Source organism: Xenopus laevis, chromosome 3L, assembly GCF_017654675.1.
Source record: "Xenopus laevis strain J_2021 chromosome 3L, Xenopus_laevis_v10.1, whole genome shotgun sequence".
Taxonomy (NCBI): Eukaryota; Metazoa; Chordata; class Amphibia; order Anura; family Pipidae; genus Xenopus; species Xenopus laevis.
The window spans coordinates 96,826,985-96,847,212 of record NC_054375.1 but is presented as its reverse complement, the minus strand read 5'-3'; the positions used below and the strand labels follow the sequence as shown (position 1 = coordinate 96,847,212).

Here is a 20,228-nt window from a genome sequence, read left to right as displayed (position 1 = left end):
AATTAGGGGCGAGAGGGAAATCACATGACTTTTTGTCACAAAACAAGGAAGTAAAAAATGTTTTCCCCTTCCCACCCCTAATTTCCATATGCAAATTAGGATTTGACTTTGGTTCGGTATTTTGACAAATCTTTCACAAAGGATTCAGGGGCTGGGCCAAATCCATAATAGTGGATTCGGTGCATCCCTAGTTATGTTGCTGTAAGAATCAAAAGGTTGATCTTATAAGCAAAGAAGTACAAGAAAACTGCACATTAGAATAAAAGAAATAGGTAACAGTGGCACATATACTACTAAGGACTGAACCTCAAAGTTTGGAAATAAAAATCTTTCCCCTTAATTGCTAACCTTTTTGTGTAGTGTTTTAGATTGAAATGCAAGATTTTGATATAGCAGAAGAAAAATGATTTGGCTAAATTAATCCAGACTTGCTGTCATATGAGTTTAGTGGAATGGAAAACTAAAGACAAAAAATTACCGCTCAGATAAGGTGTAATTTGGAAAACTCTTGTTACAATTATCCTGAGAGCATGTATTTTAAGTGTGCCTTGGCTAAAACCTCAAAGAGCTGACAGAAGAAAAACCAAGTCAGACCTCTTAATATTCTCCAAATTGTTGCTGCAGTGCCCCGTATATATGCAGGTAGCTGTAGAGGAAATCGCACACCCACGACACCCGTCCAATATGGTAGTACCTGGTGCCCGGTGATGGAGGAATCGGCAAACCTCTAAAGTAGATACGAAAAAGCACACCGGCACACAGGATTTGAAGCTGCAGGGCGAGCCCCTGCACTGCATTAAAAAATTGCAAGGGCTCGCCCTGCAGCTTCAAATCCTGTGTGCCGGTGTGCTTTTTCGTACCGTATATATGCAGCACATTATAGTCTGTCTTCTTTTCCTTATTTAGACAAACAAAATACTAAAGTTCAATAAAAAAATATATGGGCACTGGATATACAGAAAACTTTATTTAGTTTGGATAGAAGTTGATTTTCTGGCAAGGTAAAAAAAAGATCTTACACAACACTAATAAAAGCAATATCATATATAGCAAAGCTATTGGCTAATATATACCCGCTGTTTTGCAAACATAAAAACCCACATTGTTTTTGCATAAATAAAGAACACAAATAAATTTGTACATATTTTTGAACAGCAGCATATTGCATCAAGGCTGCTGACAGTGCCAAGTGGTGACATGGGTTATTTCAGAGCCATACTCCTCCAGCATATTTCAGTCAGTGGATAAATACCTCCAAAATGTCTGATAAATCATCAGCCTACGGCTACGTACACACAGAACATATACATGCATTTGTAACACTGAGTAATGCAGAATTTACTTTGCATTTTATAATTATTTGTGTCTACAACCATTTAAAAACCATAAAAATGCATCTCAAAGGCATGAATCTTGCATTCTGAGTGTATGAGCCCAAACATAGATTGAGTTTCAGTTCTTAAATAATGGAAGATTACTCTCTAAATCCCTGCCCCCTTCTGCTTCAAAATGTGTTCCTCTGTCTGTAAACAAACAGCTGCCTGTCTTATCCTCTGCCAAATTTCTGGGGTCAAATGAAACCTTACTGTGCATGGCATAAATACTGCTGAGGTCATTTCAGAAAGAACTATGGCAGCCAAAATGCTTTTGCCATTCTGCAGTAGCTTTAAATGAATGGGAAGCAGCTGCAGGAGAGAAGAAAACAAAAAACAAGAGTTATAAGGATACTGCCTAGCATAAAGAAAATACATTGCCACTGATCTTTGTACAACTTTTCCTAGTAATCACTTCCTAAACCTAGGAATGCCTGTGTATGTTTCTGAATATAGATGTGGTGTTATGAGAGGTATTTGATCCCGATTATTATAATAAGCTATTCCTGAGAACAAGCTCATCCTTCTGAAAATAAATGTTAGATCTTGAAATCACTTTTTTACTACTGTGCTTCATGTATCACTTTGGAGTGTCTGGCCACTGCTGCTATGTTCATTTGCACTATACCGTATAATACATGTTAGCAAATAATATATTTCATTTCAGTTCTGCCAGTTTTCCTGCTGGTGTTGGATATAGAGACACACACACTTTCCTAGGCTATAATTAGCATTCCTATAGCACATTCCTGCCCATCTTCTGTCAGTAACCAAGACATTTGCTTTTCTTGTATCTCAACCCTTGCAACAATATGATGGACTACAAAGGCCACATAGATCCTTTTCCTAATGCTATAGCCATCATAAATCACTACATACTTACATGGGGATATATCAATCTGACACAAACATTGAAATGGTTAGTAGCTTTTTTTTAAAACTATAAACTAAGAGGTTACACTTTGTAACTTTCATTGTTTTTATTAATATTAAATATATAACATGGAATTTGCAGCCGTAGCTCTCAATCTGTTGCTGAACTAGAACCTCTAGACTAGAGCATCACCTAAAGCTGCTGGGTGATTCCCAAAAGTGAGTGCCTGGGCCACCATTATGGGCCAGTCTCCAATAAAATTACAGACTGATTTGGACAAATGAATATTTGCAGGATACTTCTAGAACTATAGCTGGGTGTCTGTTCCAGCAATGGTTTTATAGATCTGCAGATCTACAGATGAGTAAAGGAAGACCCTGGCCACCCTGTTGGACAGAAATAGGTGCTTGAACCTAAAAAGTCTGCAAACCTATGTACTAGGAATTTAACCACAGCCAGTGAGCAACTGGTAATAAACAGTTCTGGTGTAGAAATTATAAAGCTGTCGTTTGTATGTGATATTGTGCAAAACAATTTTCATTTACCCTTTCCATTTCAGCTCATTTGTGTAGTTTGTAATTGTCAAATTCACTTTCATTATTTTAAGTTCTATCACTAAGGCCCAGTGCATTGAGATAATGGCAGAGGGTGCAGGATAATTCAGGGCACTATCTTAACATCTACAGAGGTGCAAAACAGAAATGCTCTGTACTAAGAGCAAGTGATATACAAACTGCTCATTGCAACAGACATTGCATTGCAAGACGTATGCTTTCTGCTCCAACTACTATGTGCTATTTTGAAAACTAGATTATAATAACTTTTAATTTGCATAATGACCCCTGAAAACAAAACCAGTTTGACTTTGTTGGTTCATTCATTAATTGTAATTTTAATTGCCTAGTGATTACAAAAAAAAAAAGTATTACCTCCCCAGTTCATCTGCAATGTCGTAGAATTCTTCTACCTTCTGTTGCTTAAATTCAACCATTTTGAGTTTCCACGTTGATTGGCACTTCAGACCAAAGAGCTAGAAGCGAAAGGAGGTCAAACAATGAGCTTTAAAGGAAAACTATAATTCTGGACAATTTCAATTGTAAGTTACCTGTTACAGTAGTACATTACAGAAGATTACAAATTCTTATCACCTAATTTATTGTGTCCCCCATAAATGGCACAATTTAGGACATGACCACAGTTCACCTAGGGGCCCCCGTTATGTTAGACACCTCAGGTGTCTTTATAAATATCATACCACCATACTATACATTCCATAACACATACCAACCTCTGTGTCACGATCGCCGCCCGGAGCATGTCCAGGAGCTCCGGGCGGCGCGTCCTTCCCTGCCGGCGTCGCTTCCAAAATGGCGGCGCCCATGGCCGCCACGTGGGTAGCGGCGCCGGCGCGATGACGTCAGCGCGTCGACGTCGGCGCAAGGACGCCTATGACGTCAGAATGGCACCAAATTCAAATATAAAAGCCTTACCAAGACGCCAGAATGGCGCCCAAGTATAGGATTACTTCCCTAAAGTGTATCCTGGGTTTCCTGTGTGCCTTATTGCCTAATCTTGTTCCTGACCTGTTTCCTGACCCTTTGCCTGGACTTTGGACTTTGTTGATATCTACCTGCCTGTGAACTCTTGCCTGGATCCTGACTATTCTTCGATTAACCCTTTGGACACCGCGACCTTGTTCCCTCAAGAGGGCTTCCTCCTTGATCCTGACTACCTCCCTGGAGGGAGCTCCCGGCTCCCTGACATTATACTTGGGCCATGGATCCCACTGAGGAAGCTCAGCCAGATTTCGGCAGGGCCTTTTGAGGTCTGCATACCCGCATGGAGGCGTACGAAGCTCGGCAAAATTATGTTGGACACACGCTGGAGGCGATTTTGGAAAAGTTATCCATACTAACGCCGACTACTCCAACGCCGAAAACGCCCACGCTAGTTGCTGCCGATATGGCTACTCCTTCCACCACTTCTGGTCCGCGAATTCCTGCACCGCCTCTCTACAGCGGCGACCCTCAAGCCTGTCGTGGTTTTGTGAATCAGTGCCAGATCCGGTTCGCCCTACAACCTGCGGAATTCAACTCTGAACGAGCAAAGGTTGGTTTCGTGATCACTCGTCTGGCGGGGAAAGCGCTCGAATGGGCTTCTCCACACTGGGAGAAGGAGTCTCCCTTAATTGACGATTCCAAAGCCTTCCTTCATGAATTCCGGACGGTGTTCGATGCTCCCGGTCGGGTGCGACCGCTGCTTCTCGTCTGTTCCAAATCCGCCAAGGAAATCGCAGTGTAGCGGAATATGCCATTGAGTTCCGTACCCTTGCTGCAGAGACTTGCTGGAACAATGATGCCTATCATGCTGCCTTCTACAATGGACTCTCTATCCGCCTCAAGGATGACCTGGTCTCCCGTGAATTACCCACACAGGTTGAAGACCTCATTGCTTTGTCGGTCAAGGTGGACACTCGTCAGAGAGAACATCAAGCTGATAGGGACAGAGTCAAGAAATTTCAACCCATGTTGGCTCCTCGCTTTCAAAGACCTCTGTTACCTCCTACCCCCCAGCAGCCTTCTGTTATTCCTCCGGAGGAACCTATGCAAATCGGAAGAGCTCGTCTCTCTGAACAGGAGAAACTCCGGAGACGTACGGCTGGACTTTGTCTCTACTGTGGGGGTCAATCTCACTTTGCCAACTCCTGTCCGGTGAAGCCCACGAGTTCTGTCCCCCGAGGTATTTCTAGGGTAACTCATGTAGGGGGCACTACTCCGAAGTCTCAAGAGAACACTCACAGGTTTCTCCTTCCATTACAGATTCGCCTAGCCACTAAGACTATTGTCGGCTCCGCTTTCATTGACTCTGGAGCTGCTGGGAACTTCATGGACGCTCAATTCGCCAAACACATGGAAGTTCCCTTATTCCCATTGTCTACTCCTCTCCGAGTCACTGCCATTGACGACAGACCCCTGGAGGCTGAATTTATCTCCATGACGACTGGGGAATTGCCTGTGCAGGTTGGGACGCTGCATAAAGAAAGACTTTCGTTCCTAATTATTTCCTGCCCATCCGTTCCAGTTGTGTTGGGTCTCCCTTGGTTACGCCTGCACAACCCTATTATTGATTGGTCCTCGGGGCAGATTTCTCGTTGGAGTCCATACTGCCTACAGCACTGCCTTCCTGCTGAACCCATCCAGAGGGTGAATATTTCTTCGTCTGATTTGAAGACGCTTCCCTCCTTCTACAAGGAATTCGCTGATGTCTTCTGTAAAAGATCTGCAGAATTTCTCCCTCCTCATCGTCCCTACGATTGTCCAGTTGATCTCCTGCCTGGAACCATGCCCCCTAGAGGTCGCACTTATCCTCTCTCTCCAGCAGAGACCTCTGCCATGAAGCAGTATATCCAAGAAAATCTCCAGCGGGGGTTTATTCGCCCTTCTACTTCTCCCGCCGGGGCTGGATTCTTCTTCGTGGAAAAGAAGGATGGAGGCCTACGTCCTTGTATTGACTACCGGGGTCTTAATAAAATTACCGTTAAGAACCGGTATCCCTTGCCTCTGATTGCCGAACTCTTTGACCAACTGAAGGGGGCTAAGATCTTCACTAAGTTGGATCTCCGTGGGGCATATAACCTTATCCGCCATCCGGGAAGGTGACGAATGGAAGACAGCATTCAACACTCGGGATGGGCACTATGAGTACCTCGTAATGCCCTTTGGTCTCTGCAATGCCCCCGCTGTCTTTCAGGAATTCGTGAACGACATTTTCCGGGATCTCTTGGGAAAGTTTGTGGTCGTATACCTAGACGACATCCTGATTTTCTCCAAGGACCTTGCAAGCCATCGCTCCCAGGTGAAGGAAGTACTCTCTCGTTTGAGGAAGAACTCTCTCTTTGCCAAGTTGGAGAAATGTGTATTTGAAGTGTCCAAGATTCCTTTTCTGGGCTATATCATCTCCCAGAGGGTTTCGAGATGGATCCCGTTAAAGTGTCCGCAATCCAAGAGTGGCCCCTCCCGTTGAGCACCAAGGCGATCCAGAGATTCATTGGTTTGCCAATTACTACCGGCAATTCATTAAGGGGTTCTCTTCTTGTATTGCTCCTATCCTGGCCCTCATCCGAAAAGGGGGTAAACCCAGCTCATGGCCCCCACCTGCTATAGAAGCTTTTCAATCCTTGAAGGATGCCTTCACTTCTGCATCAGTTCTCCGCCATCCTGATCCGGAGTTACCCTTCTTCATCGAGGTGGATGCTTCTGAAGTTGGAGCTGGAGCTATCCTGTCCCAAAGACATCCCTCTGATGGGAAGCTGCACCCATGTGCGTATTTCTCTAAGAAGTTCTCTCCTGCAGAACAGAATTATGATGTTGGAAATCGAGAACTCCTGGCTGTTAAGCTTGCCTTAGAAGAGTGGCGTCACTCCTTGAAGGTTCCTTGATTCCAGTCACGATCTACACGGATCATAAAAAATCTTGAGTTCATTCAATCTCTCAAGAGGCTGAATCCCAGACAAGCAAGGTGGTCTCTCTTCTTCTCTCGATTTAACTTTGTCTTGACCTTTCGCCCTGGCTCCAAGAATCAGAAAGCCGATGCTCTGTCTCGAAGTTTCACTCCGGTGGATCGTACTCCTGAAAGACTAGAGCCTATTATTCCTCCTGTCAAGATCATCGCTTCATTGTATCCTCAGTTCGCTGATCAAATCCTGGCTGGTCAATCTTCCGCCCCTCCCGATACCCCAATTGGAATGGCTTTTGTACCTCCTGAACTTCGGCTACCTATCCTGCAACAGACTCATAGTTCCAAACAAGCTGGACATCCTGGTCCTGTTAAAACTCTTGAACTTTTACGTTTTCTAGTTTGGTGGCCGACAATCCGTAAAGATGTCAAAGACTTTGTTTCTGCCTGTACCGTTTGTGCCACTTCCAAGTCCAGTCATTCTCGCCCCAGTGGGTTACTACAACCGTTGCCGGTTCCCTCTCGTCCTTGGACGCACTTGGCTATGGACTTCATTGTTGAACTTCCTCCCTCCAGTGGGAACACTGTGATCTGGGTTGTCATTGACCGCTTCAGTAAGATGGCCCACTTCATCCCTCTACAGAAGCTTCCGTCTGCAGTGGAGTTGTCACAGTTGTTCATCCAGTTCATTTTTCGCCTGCATGGCTTCCCGGCCGAGATCGTTTCTGACAGAGGGTCTCAATTCACCGCAAAGTTCTGGCGTTCCCTGTGCAAAGATCTGGGTATTAGTCTTCAGTTCTCCTCAGCTTATCATCCCCAGACGAATGGAGCGGCTGAGCGAGTGAACCAAGCCTTGGAACAGTTCTTGAGAAACCACGTTTCCCTTTGTCAAGATGATTGGTCTGATCTCCTCCCGTGGGCGGAATTTGCTCATAACAATGCCTGCCACACTTCCACTGGAAGGTCCCCATTTATGTCGGTGTATGGTCAACATCCTCAAGCCTTCCCACAAGACTTTGTGTTGTCTGATGTTCCGGCCGCTGATGACCATGCAGCTCACATGTCTGCTGTTTGGGCTGCAACCAAGTCAAACCTGGAGAAAAGTGCTCTGGTTCATAAGACGTTTGCAGATCGTAGACGTAGACCCTCTCCTCCCTACAAGGTTGGTGATAAAGTTTGGTTGTCTTCCAGGAACATTCGGTTGAAGGTACCATCTCCTAAGTTGGGTCCGAGGTTCGTAGGTCCATTCTCCATCTCGGAGGTGATCAACCCTGTGGCTGTCAGACTTCAGCTTCCCCCTGAGATGCGAATTCCCAACGTGTTTCATGTCTCCTTGGTGAAACCCGCTACCTCCAACCGCTTTTCCGTTGTCCAGCCTCCCCCTCCTACTATCTCTGTGGATGGTCAACAAGAATATGAGGTGGAGAAGATCCTTGACTCCAGAATCTCCAGGGGCTCTCTTCAGTACCTCATCAAGTGGAAAGGCTTTGGACCTGAAGAATGCTCCTGGGAAGGACGCTCTGATGTCCATGCTCCTCGTCTGGTGAGGGTGTTCCACTCCAAATTTCCCCAGAAGCCAAGTCCTGGTGGTCCGGAGGCCCCCCGTGAGGGGGGGGTACTGTCACGATCGCCGCCCGGAGCAGGTCCAGGAGCTCCGGGCGGCGCGTCCTTCCCTGCCGGCGTCGCTTCCAAAATGGCGGCGCCCATGGCCGCCACGTGGGTAGCGGCGCCGGCGCGATGACGTCAGCGCGTCGACGTCGGCGCAAGGACGCCGATGACGTCAGAATGGCGCCAAATTCAAATATAAAAGCCTTACCAAGACGCCAGAATGGCGCCCAAGTATAGGATTACTTCCCTAAAGTGTATCCTGGGTTTCCTGTGTGCCTTATTGCCTAATCTTGTTCCTGACCTGTTTCCTGACCCTTTGCCTGGACTTTGGACTTTGTTGATATCTACCTGCCTGTGAACTCTTGCCTGGATCCTGACTATTCTTCGATTAACCCTTTGGACACCGCGGCCTTGTTCCCTCAAGAGGGCTTCCTCCTTGATCCTGACTACCTCCCTGGAGGGAGCTCCCGGCTCCCTGACACTCTGTACACATATTTGAGATGTTTTATGAACAATCAGGTTTTGGCATGCAGCACTTTATGTATAATATTATGTGCAATCATTTACGGCGACGATGGAACATAAACACTCTAATAGGTTCATGAAAAGTAGACATCATTAGTGGTTCAATGGGAATCATCCCATGGCATACAACGCCTAACTGACAACTGGTGTACAATAACAGGCATGCATTTGAGGGTTTAATGAACATTCTGCTAACTCTCACAGAGAATCCTGTAAGACTAGGCTCAGTGGCAATCACAGGATCATATTTTAATTATGTTGCATTAAATATTTATCCCTGTCAGCCGTGGCAAAAGGTCAGTTTTACATTGTAAAGAGGGAATGCTAAAACAGCAGACACTTAAGTGCTTAAGTGCAACATAAGTCCAATGAATAGGACTTATTCACTTGTCCAGATACTTTTAGCCATATAGTATACATCATCCATGCCAATCAAAGGGGCAGAACCACCCCTTCAACACAAAAACACACAGCGGCTACTACGACCTTCGACTACGACTTCGATTCGAACGATTCGAACTAAAAATCGTTCAACTATTCGACCATTCGATAGTCGAAGTACTGTCTCTTTAAAAAAAACTTCGACTACATACTTCGGCAGTTTAAACCTACCGAGGTACAATGTTAGCCTATGGGGACCTTCCCCATCACTTTTCTAAGGTTTTTTTGATCGAAGGAAAATCCTTTGATTGATTGATTAAAATCCTTCGAATCGTTCGAACGATTTTTACTTCGATCGTTCAATAGTAGGATTTGCCCTAAATCCTTCGAATTCGATATTCGAATTCATAGGATTTTACTTCGGGGGTCGAACTTGAGGGTTTATTAACCCTCGATAATCGACCCTTAGTAAATGTGCCCCATAATCTCACATACTTAAAGGCTATTTCCCTTAGGGGCTGCTAAAATGTTAGGCACACCTCCAGTGAAATAAATCGTTCAGTTTAAAAATAAAGTACTGTGCTGCCCTTTTACACTGGGCTGGACATTTTTTGTTAAAAAAGATTTCTGGCCCAGGGTAAAATACCAACATAGCACTTTATTTTTAAAATTAGTGAATGGGTACCTAACATTTTGGTACCCCCTCAATGAAATAGCCTTTCTTTGTCCTTTAAACAAGATTCCAACTTTTTGGTGTGTATATGGTAATCATTTAGCTCATATTTAGTTCAGGTGCATACTGTAACTTTCACACATCCAGCAATAAACTATATAGTGGGAAATATTATGATTCCATATTACTAGCCAAACTCATCTCCGGTTTATCTAATGAAAACTCTGTTTAAGTCTATGGGGAAATCTGCTCCTTAACTATGTGATACACTTTTCTTATAGACTTGAATCTGGCCTGTGTCTGAAATGCAATATTGAATGAAAGAATCTTCTAGGTGCCCAGTACTGCTCAGGAAAAGACTAGTCACAATTGTTTTTCCACTGAGGACTACTGACAATGCTGACCATCTTTGAGGGCAGAGACACATGGTCAGATTCGGGGAGATTAATCTCCTCTTCTTCGGGGCAATTAATCTCCCTGAACTGCCTTCCCTTGCCTTCCTGCCGGGTAGAATGTAAATCACCAGCGGGATGGCACTCTGAGTGTTTCGTTTTCTGAAGTTGCCTGAGTTTCGGTTTACATTCTAGCCAGCGGAAAGGCAGTTCGGGGAGATAAATCACCCCGAAGAAGAGATTTGACTAATCTCCCTGAATCTGACCGTATGTCTCTGCCCTAAAACTGAATGGGAAAGGAAGATCTAAAAATTCAAGTGTATGGAATTATTTATCACATTAAGACAGGGCCTGAATTTAGGGTCAGGTTTCATGTCATGCTATGTTACCTGACTAAATTCAAACCCCTGGACTATTTACAACCCATCCTAATTACTTTTATTAAATTTCACTATCTATCTGCAACTTCCTAATTTATTGCCCATGAATATTTGTCAATGATCTAACAGTATAGATATATACAGTATATGTGCTGTACCTTTCCAGCTTTCATTTGTATTTTGCCTGATGAAGGGGCCTTGGTGCTCTGAAAGCTTGCAGTGTATTTTTATTTTTAACCGATAAATGTTTCACTTCTACAATACTTTTGTATTTGTCTATTTTTTTATTTGATATTTTTGCTACTGGCTGACATGTTGCCACAGGTTTTGTTTTGTGATCATCAGTAGCAAGCACACTTGTCATTCACAGAGGCCATAAACACCATTCTACTTGCGCATAAACGGACAGATAACCCCTCACTAGGCTTTTTCCCACGGTTGTACCCTTATTCAAGGATCCTGTTTAAATCAGATGACAAAAAAAGACATTCCATGGACCCATTGTGAAGTGCAAAATACTAGTTGCTGTTTATTCCCCACAATTCCACCATGTGTCAATAGTATGCGGCAGCAAAATCTTACTCATGCAAATAGGAGAAAGATATGCTAGGGAAGTTATAATGTTCTTATGAGTGTGCTCACCATCCACACTTGGGTTTTCATTCTTGTTCAAGTCTTCCAAAGACATTTTCTATTGTTTGCTGAAAATTTTATTTTTTCCTTTTTTTATATTTAGGAAAAATTTATTTTTTACAGGTATTTAGAAATCCCTGTATGGAGACTCCTGTTGTGTCTGGACAAGTTTTTAAACACTTTCTCCACAAGGTTAGATTTTAAAGGTATGTTAGCTCACATAATAAACACAATACCGACTGGAGTCCAAGGCCCCTTATACACAGCAGTTCCACTGCATGGGAGCGCAGGATGAAACACAGCCTGCTCTTCCCTATACTGCTCTACTGACACAGGTTCATCCAACCACCAAACACAAATGAAACACAACATGATGCGTTCCACACGAATTTGGCTCTCGGATGCACCTGTACAGCCAATAAAAAAGAATGCGTTTCATCCTGCAATCAAAATTAAGCAAAGCACATTAAAGCATGCACACATGTAAGGCTGATGAATTGTTCACATCTCCAAGTTGTAACAAGCTTGCATCTACAAACTTCAAGATGTAGGGTTCATTCTTTTCATTATGGGATTTTTACAAAGAACTACAGATGTTTTGTTGCCATAGACACACTGATAATATTGTATGAAACACATTTTCGTACAATATTCGGTGTGTGTATGGTGGGAGACGAGCTGACTGATATTGGCAGAAGACTTGGATACCGGATGGTTTGTTGATAGGGCTGGCCGGAAAATTTTGAGGGTTTGAAATATTTTATTTGATTTTCAGAAAATTTTGATAGGGCACCTTTGTAGGCATCTGAACATCGGCCATTGTTTGTGCTTCTCTTCCGGCTTCTTCTTTCTTCAAATTTCCCAGGGCAGACGCATGAATGAAATGAAAAAGCTGACTTTTCAGTTAAAGTTGGCTTTTTACTCTAATGTGCATGCGTAGCCACATGAAGAAAGAAGAAGCCGGAAAAGTGGCGCTCTGTGGTGCTCGCTGGAATAACCCCGGGCCAGTGCTGTTTTCTGCTGATAGCAGCACCGCCCTGGGGTTTCAGGTAGTAAATACATTCACTTGGGGGTGCCTAACATTTGGCACCCCCAAGTACTAAACGACTTTTCTCCTCCTTTAATGTAATTTTGTTTTATGAAACTAAAACATCTGCTGTTATCTGTGAAACTGGGGAGCACAGCAGTAAGAAAATAAGGTTTTATTTAATGTATTATTGTTTTTGCATTGTGACTTTATGGGTGTATCAACATAAAATTCCTGTTCCAATAATTACTGCAGCCTGTTTCTAATAGCACTGGTAACTGCCAACATAAAGCTAATGCAGGTGTGGCGCCTGAGTTAATTAAACAATTAAACAATTAACATTCCATCTTGTTTTGGATCATACATAAAAATCTTTGGCAGGGCAACTGTGGTTTGTAAGGGGCCACTCTTTAGCTCTAATCCTTTTCATTATAACTGGTACTATGGTTTGGCTGCATTACCTAAATATTGGTTTCTTCCAGGTACTCTTCCCACCCTCCAAAAACATACTGGAAGGTTAACTGCCTTCAAATTAAATTGACCCTAGTGTGTTGTGATGTTATAAGGACCTTACATTGTAAGCTCCTCTGGGTAGGGATTGATGTTAATGTATAATCACTCATAAAGCTACAGAAAATGTATTGGCTCTATATAAATACCAGATAAGAACTTGAATGTGTTTGCTCTTCAATGAGCAGAATTAGTGTGAATATGAAAGCTTAGCATGACAAAGTAAAGTACCTCTCTGTTCTAACATAATTTTAAATGTTAGCAAAACTACATATATTTAGTACGTGCCCAAAGGTGAATTCACATTTAACAGAAATGTTTTAAAAGGGAAAAACGAATGGCTTTGAAAACAAGATGCAGTTAGAATTATTACACAATTTTTGTATTTCCATTTATGAGCAACAATGTTTATGGCTTTTCATGAGAAAATACTGGCATTCCTTTATCCTTATCTTTCTGTACTATTAAAGAGACTGTTCACTTTCCAGACTTTTTCAGTTCAGTTGTTTTCAGATTGCTCACTAGAAATAAAGACTTTTTCTATTGCTTTTCACATTTTATTTTTGACTGGTTTTCCAAAACTGAACATTAGATTTAGGGGGTTATTTATCAAAGGTTGAATTATAGAGTTTTGTAAAACTTGCATGAACGCACAACTCGAATACTAATTTAGAAAAAAACTCGAATGGAAAAAATTCCAATCAGCACGTTCGAGGTTAACAACTCGAAATGCTTGAATTGTTTGCGTTTTCAGGCAAAACCCTCTGAAAAAAACTCGAACATCATGAAGGCTAACATCTTCAAATGGTTCAAGGAAACCCTGCCATTGACTCCTACATCGCCTTGACAGGTTTTAGCTTGCTTATTTTTGGATTCAAGCTATTTTCAGCTTTGGGGTATAATAAATCTTGAAAAATTCTATTTTTTTTTAACCAGAAAATGCGAATTTTGACCAAAAAAATATAAACTTTTGAATTTTCATGGACAACACAACTCGATCCTAAATAAATAACCCCCTTAAATGGGTGGTTCACCTTTAAGGAAATGTAACATTATGTTATTGAACAATCAATTCTAAACAACTTTTCAATTGGTTTTCATTATTTATTTTTTTATAGTTTTATAGTTATTTGCCTTTTTCTTCTGACTCTTTGCAGCTTTCAAATGGGTGTCGCTGACTCACTTCTAAAGAAATGCTCTGTAAGGGCTCTTACTGACGAGCGTTTTTACCTGCGCTCCCCTGCGTTCAGCCGCAGGGGAGCGCAGGAATAGACGCATTACATTATATCCAATGGGGCTGTACTCACACAGGCGCGTGTAGGCGCCAAACGCAGGTTGAGACGCACATGTTGCATTTTTCCTGCGTTCGGCACCTACACGCGAGTACAGCCCCATTGGAAAAAATGTAATGTGTCTATTCCTGCGCTCCCCTGCGGCTGAATGCAGAAAAACGGAATGCAGGGGAGCGCAGGTAAAAACGTTCGTCAGTAAGAGCCCTAAGGCTACAAATTTATTGTTATTGTTCCCAGAGCTGCTTTAGAAAAAGTCACAAATAGAAAACAGATAAAGTAAATGAAAAAAGTCTATATTTCTGGTGAACTATCTGAAAACAACTGGACTGAAAAAAAGTTTTGTAAACTCTTTTAATAATACCAGCCATACTAGCCAGGTGGCAACCTGCTTTTTGGCTTATCTGTATCACATCTGATACATTGCTATTTGCAGCTGTTAACATTTCAGGAGAAAATGTTTTTTTAATCTGGCCCACAGTTTTGCATGTACCACACCTAGCATGATACAAAGGTCATTTTCCAGCATGTACTTTATATGAGATTGAAAAAAAGAAAGGCACCAACTATGCGGTAGCCATAACTCTCACAGGATGTTCAGCAGCAATACAGCCCAGCTTAGCGGGGACTAATAATATGGAAGCTGAGAAAAAGGAAATCCCTGTACTAACTTCTCACTTCTGCTTTAGTTGCAGTAATTAAGGTATGTTAATAATGAAGAATAAATTCAAGTATACAGCGATAATGAGCATGTCAAACTATAGAATCAACTATTTTTATATGATGAACACAGAAACATGGACCAGGTTCTAAAAATTTTTAGATCTCAGTGAAGCTGTGCAATTAGCCACCCAATCATTGCATGAATGTAACATGCACACACTTATGAATGCAAGCAAACCCCCAAATTGTGTCCATTTTAATTCTATTCGCAAAGGTTCTTGCATCAGTACACACCAATCTATACTTTGTAAATATCGGTTGTGTCCACTATCCAAAATAAAATGGAAGTTGCAAATACAAGGCACATAGATGGCAGGGGATGGAATTAACGAATCTATTTTACTTTAATTGTTCCTTTTGCATGTTGCCCCCGCAAATACAAGTAACATACATCCAAGCAATTTCCATTGCCACCAGCATCACTGTACTAAAAATTATGCAATTAGCCAGACAAAGAGACTTTAGGTCTTGCCTTTAAAGGGCAATTCAACCTAAACAAAAAATTGCCAGATAAAAGAAAACATAATTCTAAGCAAATTTTCAGTATACATTTATTGAAAATGTCCAATGCTTTTAAAGGTTTTAGTAAAAACAATTGCTACTAAACGTAGCATTTGCTTAACTCCTGGCTGATGCTTTTTAAACAATGTTGTAAAAGTTTTAGTTCCCTAGCAAAGACAGCTGCCTTGTCTTACATTTTATCAACAGTCTGAGTCACCAGGGCAGAGAATAGAAAGGGACAGACAAACACTGCTTTCAATAGTGATACATATACAAATAACTTAAAAACCATAGAAAACTTGTAATGAATGCAATATTGCAAAGTGGCTTGGAATTATGTTTTCTTTTATTAGGCATTTTTTTATTTTGCCCTTTAAAAATTTAAAGGACCAACATATTCAAAAGAATTAAATAGCAGCAATCAGAACTAAGCATGAATTGCTTTGCAATCAATTAAAAAGTGTCACACTGTGCCTGAAAATATCACTCAAAAAGATGAAGGTGCATGTTTTCGGGAGATAATAGTAGGTGCAAAGCAACTTGTGATACTTCCCATTGATGTCAATGGAAAGCAGCCATACCCCGTCATAAGTGTTTAGATTAATGCTATTTTTAAGTGTCATATTGTGAGTGTTAGTTATACACTTGGGGATGTTTCTGTTGCTCTGTTTAGTGATGTCATTAGGACTTTTACAGTTAAAGGAAAAAATAAGCCTCCTACTCCATTATTGTGTGTAATAGCGAAGTCCATCACTGAACTATTGTCTGATAAAGGCTGCAGCTTTCTGATACCCAAACTATTTCAGTGACTCATGTCATAAGAATGTTAGTGATCCTTACCATTTTCTAAGTGGACCACAGAGCAGAGTTATACAATGCGCAGCTGAATCATCAAAAGTACATTCAAAATAAACAACTAAGTGTAAGGGCTAGTCCACGCGAGGAGATTCGGGGAGATTTTGTCGCCTGGCGACTAATCGTCTCGTCTTCTGAGCGACAATCTCCCCGAAATGCCTCAAGGTGTTTTCCTATAGGCTACAATGAAAAGTAGCCTGCGCTAAAGCACACTCGGCGATGCGTTTTCAATAGTCGCCCAAAGTTGCCTCAGTGAGGCAACTTCGGTCGACTAAAGAAAACAAGATTTTTTTTTATTTATGTTATTGTGACGCAAACGACAAATAGGACAAAATAACAGAAAACTTGAGCATGCATAACTGCTCACCCCCCCCTAAAGTCAATACTTTGTAGTGCCACCTTTTGCGGCAATTACAGGCAGTTTCAGACTGGGTCGGTTGGAAACTGGGAAAAAACCTGGTGGGCCCCCAACTCTTGGGCACCCACCGGCCACGATCTGGTCCTAGATAGATACGCGCGGTGTGCTTGACGTTCACGCATGCGTGCGGTGGGCCTGTCATGCGTGCTGTGCGTCTGCCATTCAGACACGTGCACGGGCTTTTGCACATGCACATGGGGCCCCCAAGGTTCAGAACCCTGTGGGCCCCGACTGCGCCAGTCCGACCCTGATTGCTTTGGATAAGTCTCTATGAGCTTGCCACATCTTGCCACTGGGATTTTTGGCCATTCCTCAAGGCAAAACTGCTCCAGCTCCTTCATGTTGGATGGTTTTTGCTGGTGAACAGCAATCTTCAAGTCTGACCACAGATTCTCAATTGGATTGAGGTCTGGACTTTGACTAGGCCATGCCAACACATTTAAATGTTTCTCCTTAACCACTTGAATGTTGCTGTAGCAGTATGTTTTGGGTCATTGTCCTGCTGGAAGGTGAACCTCTGTCCCAGTCTCAAATCACAGGTAGACTGACACAGGTTTTGCTCAAGAATATCCCTGTATTAAAAACCATCCATCTTTCCCTCAACTCGGACCAGTTTCCTAGTCCCTGCTGCTGAAAAACATCCCCACAACATGATGCTGTCACCACCATATTTCACTGTGGCGATGGTGTTCTTGGGGTGATGGGATGTGTTGGGTTTGTGCCAGACATAACATTTTATTTAGTGGCTGAAAAGTTACATTTTAGTCTCATCTGACCAGAGCACATTCCTACATACATTTGGGGAGTTGCCCACGGGACTTTTGCAAACTCAAAACATGCCTTCTTATTTTTAACTTTAAGTAATGACTTTTCTTCTGGCCACTCTTCCATAAAGCCCAGCTCTATGGAGTTGTCAGCTTATTGTGGTCCTATGGACAGAAACTCCAGTCTCTGCTGTGGAACTCTGCAACTCTGTCAGGGTTACCTTTGGTCTCTGTGCTGCCTCTCTGATTAATGCCCTCCTTGCCCGGTCTATGAGTTTTGGTGGGTGGCCCTCTCTTGGCAGGTTTGTTGTACCATTGATGTGGTACCATGTCAGAAAAGGTGTGTTTATACTGACAGATCATGTGACAGATTGCACACAGGTGGACTCCATTTCACTAATTATGTGACTTTTGAAGGTAATTGGTTGCACAGGATTTTTTAGGGGCTTTATGTCAAAGGGGGTGAATACATATGCACATGCCAATTTTCAGTTTTTTTATTTTTTTAAGTTATTTTATGTATATTTTTCTCATTTCACTTCACCAACTATTTTGTGCAGAGCCATCACACAAAATAAGATTAAGAAACATTTAAATTACAGGTTGGAATGTAACAAAATAGGTAAAAAGCCAAGGGGGGTGAATACTTTTGCAAGGCACTGTATATAGTATATAAGAAGTCTCAGAGGATTTGCTTTACTTTCACACACACACACTACCTCCCCTGTAATTATCTGAGTTAGTTTAATTAGAGATAATGAGCTCTGTATAACAAACCCCTCCCTTCACCCCTTCATTGTGATTTGGCTTACAGATAAATACAAGTGCATTAAGGGGGGGGGTGTTTACCTGTGCAGAGATAATCCGATTAATTATCTAGCAAGAACAAGAAGATGGAAACATTAAGTGGTTTCAGTTTCCATGTTTGCCTTGCCTAGCTCAGAAATTAACAAAAAAAAACAGATATTTGTTCATAAAAATAACAGGCAAAAAGAATGTTCAGCACAAGATCACGTTAAACAAGGGGCTATACAGTCATCTTTAAACTCTTCTCTTAGATTATGCCAAATGTTTTTGCTTACCCCATCTATGACATTTTTTTCTTGACCCCTTTTTCTTCAACCTTTCTGTCTTTTTTCACCATTTACAGTATCTTCCATTTTTATCTTTAGGGCATGTCTCCTATTCTCTAGAATTTGAAGTTGTTGTGAGATCTTCATTTTTTAATTTTCATTTCATAAATATATATAGTTGTCTTTTCTTTAGTTTTTTTAATGCTCTGCCGGGTGCCCTTCCATTTTTTCTCCTTTTATGCTCCCTATCTTTCCTTTGTTCTGCATATTTGCAGTGCAGATAGAAGGCTAAAATCAAACTCTATTTTTTTCTGCTGTTCTCACTTTCCATGTACAAGTCTTCTTCACTCAATTTACATGTATTTTACATTCCTTTTCTCTTCTGCTCTCCCATCTCTCCAGCCTACTATTGTTTACTATTGTTCTCTCCCACTCTTTATTTCCTCTATGCTTCCCGTCTCCCCAATGCTCTGCCGCATTCATTTCCTCTTCTGTTTTTTTCATTCTCGCTTCCTTCCTCAGAATACTGTTGATGGAGAGCAGAAAGACTGAGTGAACGCTGAAGTGTTAAATTGTTGCAAGCAACGGAAGGTGTAATTACCCTTGCATGCAACTCAGAGCAATGATACTTATTTCAATTTTACATTCCACTTCCTACCCATATAATAAAGGCATTGGGTGCTGGATATCATGGTGGGAGAATCCAAACGTTACCTATTCACTTACAGGGGGCAACACGCACACAAACTCTATTGGGGGAATGTAATAAAGGTCGGTAACGGTAAAACTATTCGCAATGCGAAAACTTATGCCTTTGCACAAACAAATTTTGTGCACAATTAAAATGTGCAACAGTCAATTCAAACTCGCAATGCAATAAAAGTTTAAGGAAGAATATTACATTGCAAAATGGTAATTTGTATTCTTATTGGTCATTTGTCTTTCTCATTGTGACTTTTATGACATATGTAGATAATCCCCAGCCCAAAATGAAATTTGTTTAGGGAGCTGCTACACTGAATGCCATAAAGCAGACATAGATAATCAGGAATAGCACAGAGAGAGATTGTAGCTACACTGTCCTCATGCCTCGCCACTGGCTGCTGCTGCTGCTGCTCCGCGACACTTGCTCTAACCTTCAAACTCACCCCAACTTCAGACCAAAGCGAGCCCCAGCTTCTCAAGCAAGACAATCAGTTTCCCAGCCCCTCTCACCTGCAAGGGCAGATTTTATGTTCGCCGCGAGTTTGTAGAGTTTTCAGTCTGTCCCCATTCTGCTGCTGTCCCCCAAATCTTCTGTCAGAGACTCAGAGCCGCAACTTTCCTTCCGTAGCAAAGAACTCACTCCTGAATAACACGCACCGTCCGTATAAACAGAAGACTGGCGCCACCTTGAGGCAGTCACGCTCACTACAAGGACACATTATTACTGGCGAAACACTGAGCTGCTCTAAACATGGCCAAACATGGGGGAGGGACTAACGGCGGGACCAAAACACTCAGTAGCAATGGGGATGGATTCGCCTAACTTCTGCCCCTACTCACATTGCCATAAGTGCGGTGTGAGCAATGTTAGTGTTTATGGAACGTTGTGCTATTGCTGCAATCAGTGTGTAGCAAACGGCTGCCTGTAGCTAAGTGATTTCATGATTAACACAATTAAGATCTTCTCTGCTTCCCATGTGCTAAATACCTTGAATATAATACAGAAGAGCCATGAAAAGACTTGTAAATTATTATATCCTTATAAATGGTGCTTAGTGATGTCATCGTT

At 42.1% G+C, this 20,228-nt stretch overlaps 1 protein-coding gene across 3 annotated transcripts in view; it reads right to left on the bottom strand.

Moving 5' to 3' along the window:
* The window catches only part of LOC108711286 (death-associated protein kinase 2), a 54,506-nt gene extending 34,693 nt beyond the window's left edge, over positions 1-19,813 (bottom strand). For all 3 annotated transcript variants that reach the window (XM_018252876.2, XM_041586655.1, XM_018252875.2), the window contains exons 1-2: positions 19,670-19,813; positions 3,177-3,277 (exon numbers count right to left, since the gene is read on the bottom strand). In XM_018252876.2, the coding sequence (XP_018108365.1) occupies positions 3,177-3,238 (62 nt within the window). In that variant the 5' untranslated portion in view covers positions 3,239-3,277; positions 19,670-19,813. The remainder of the gene's footprint in view (positions 1-3,176; positions 3,278-19,669) is intronic.
* Between the last annotated feature and the right edge of the window lie 415 nt (positions 19,814-20,228).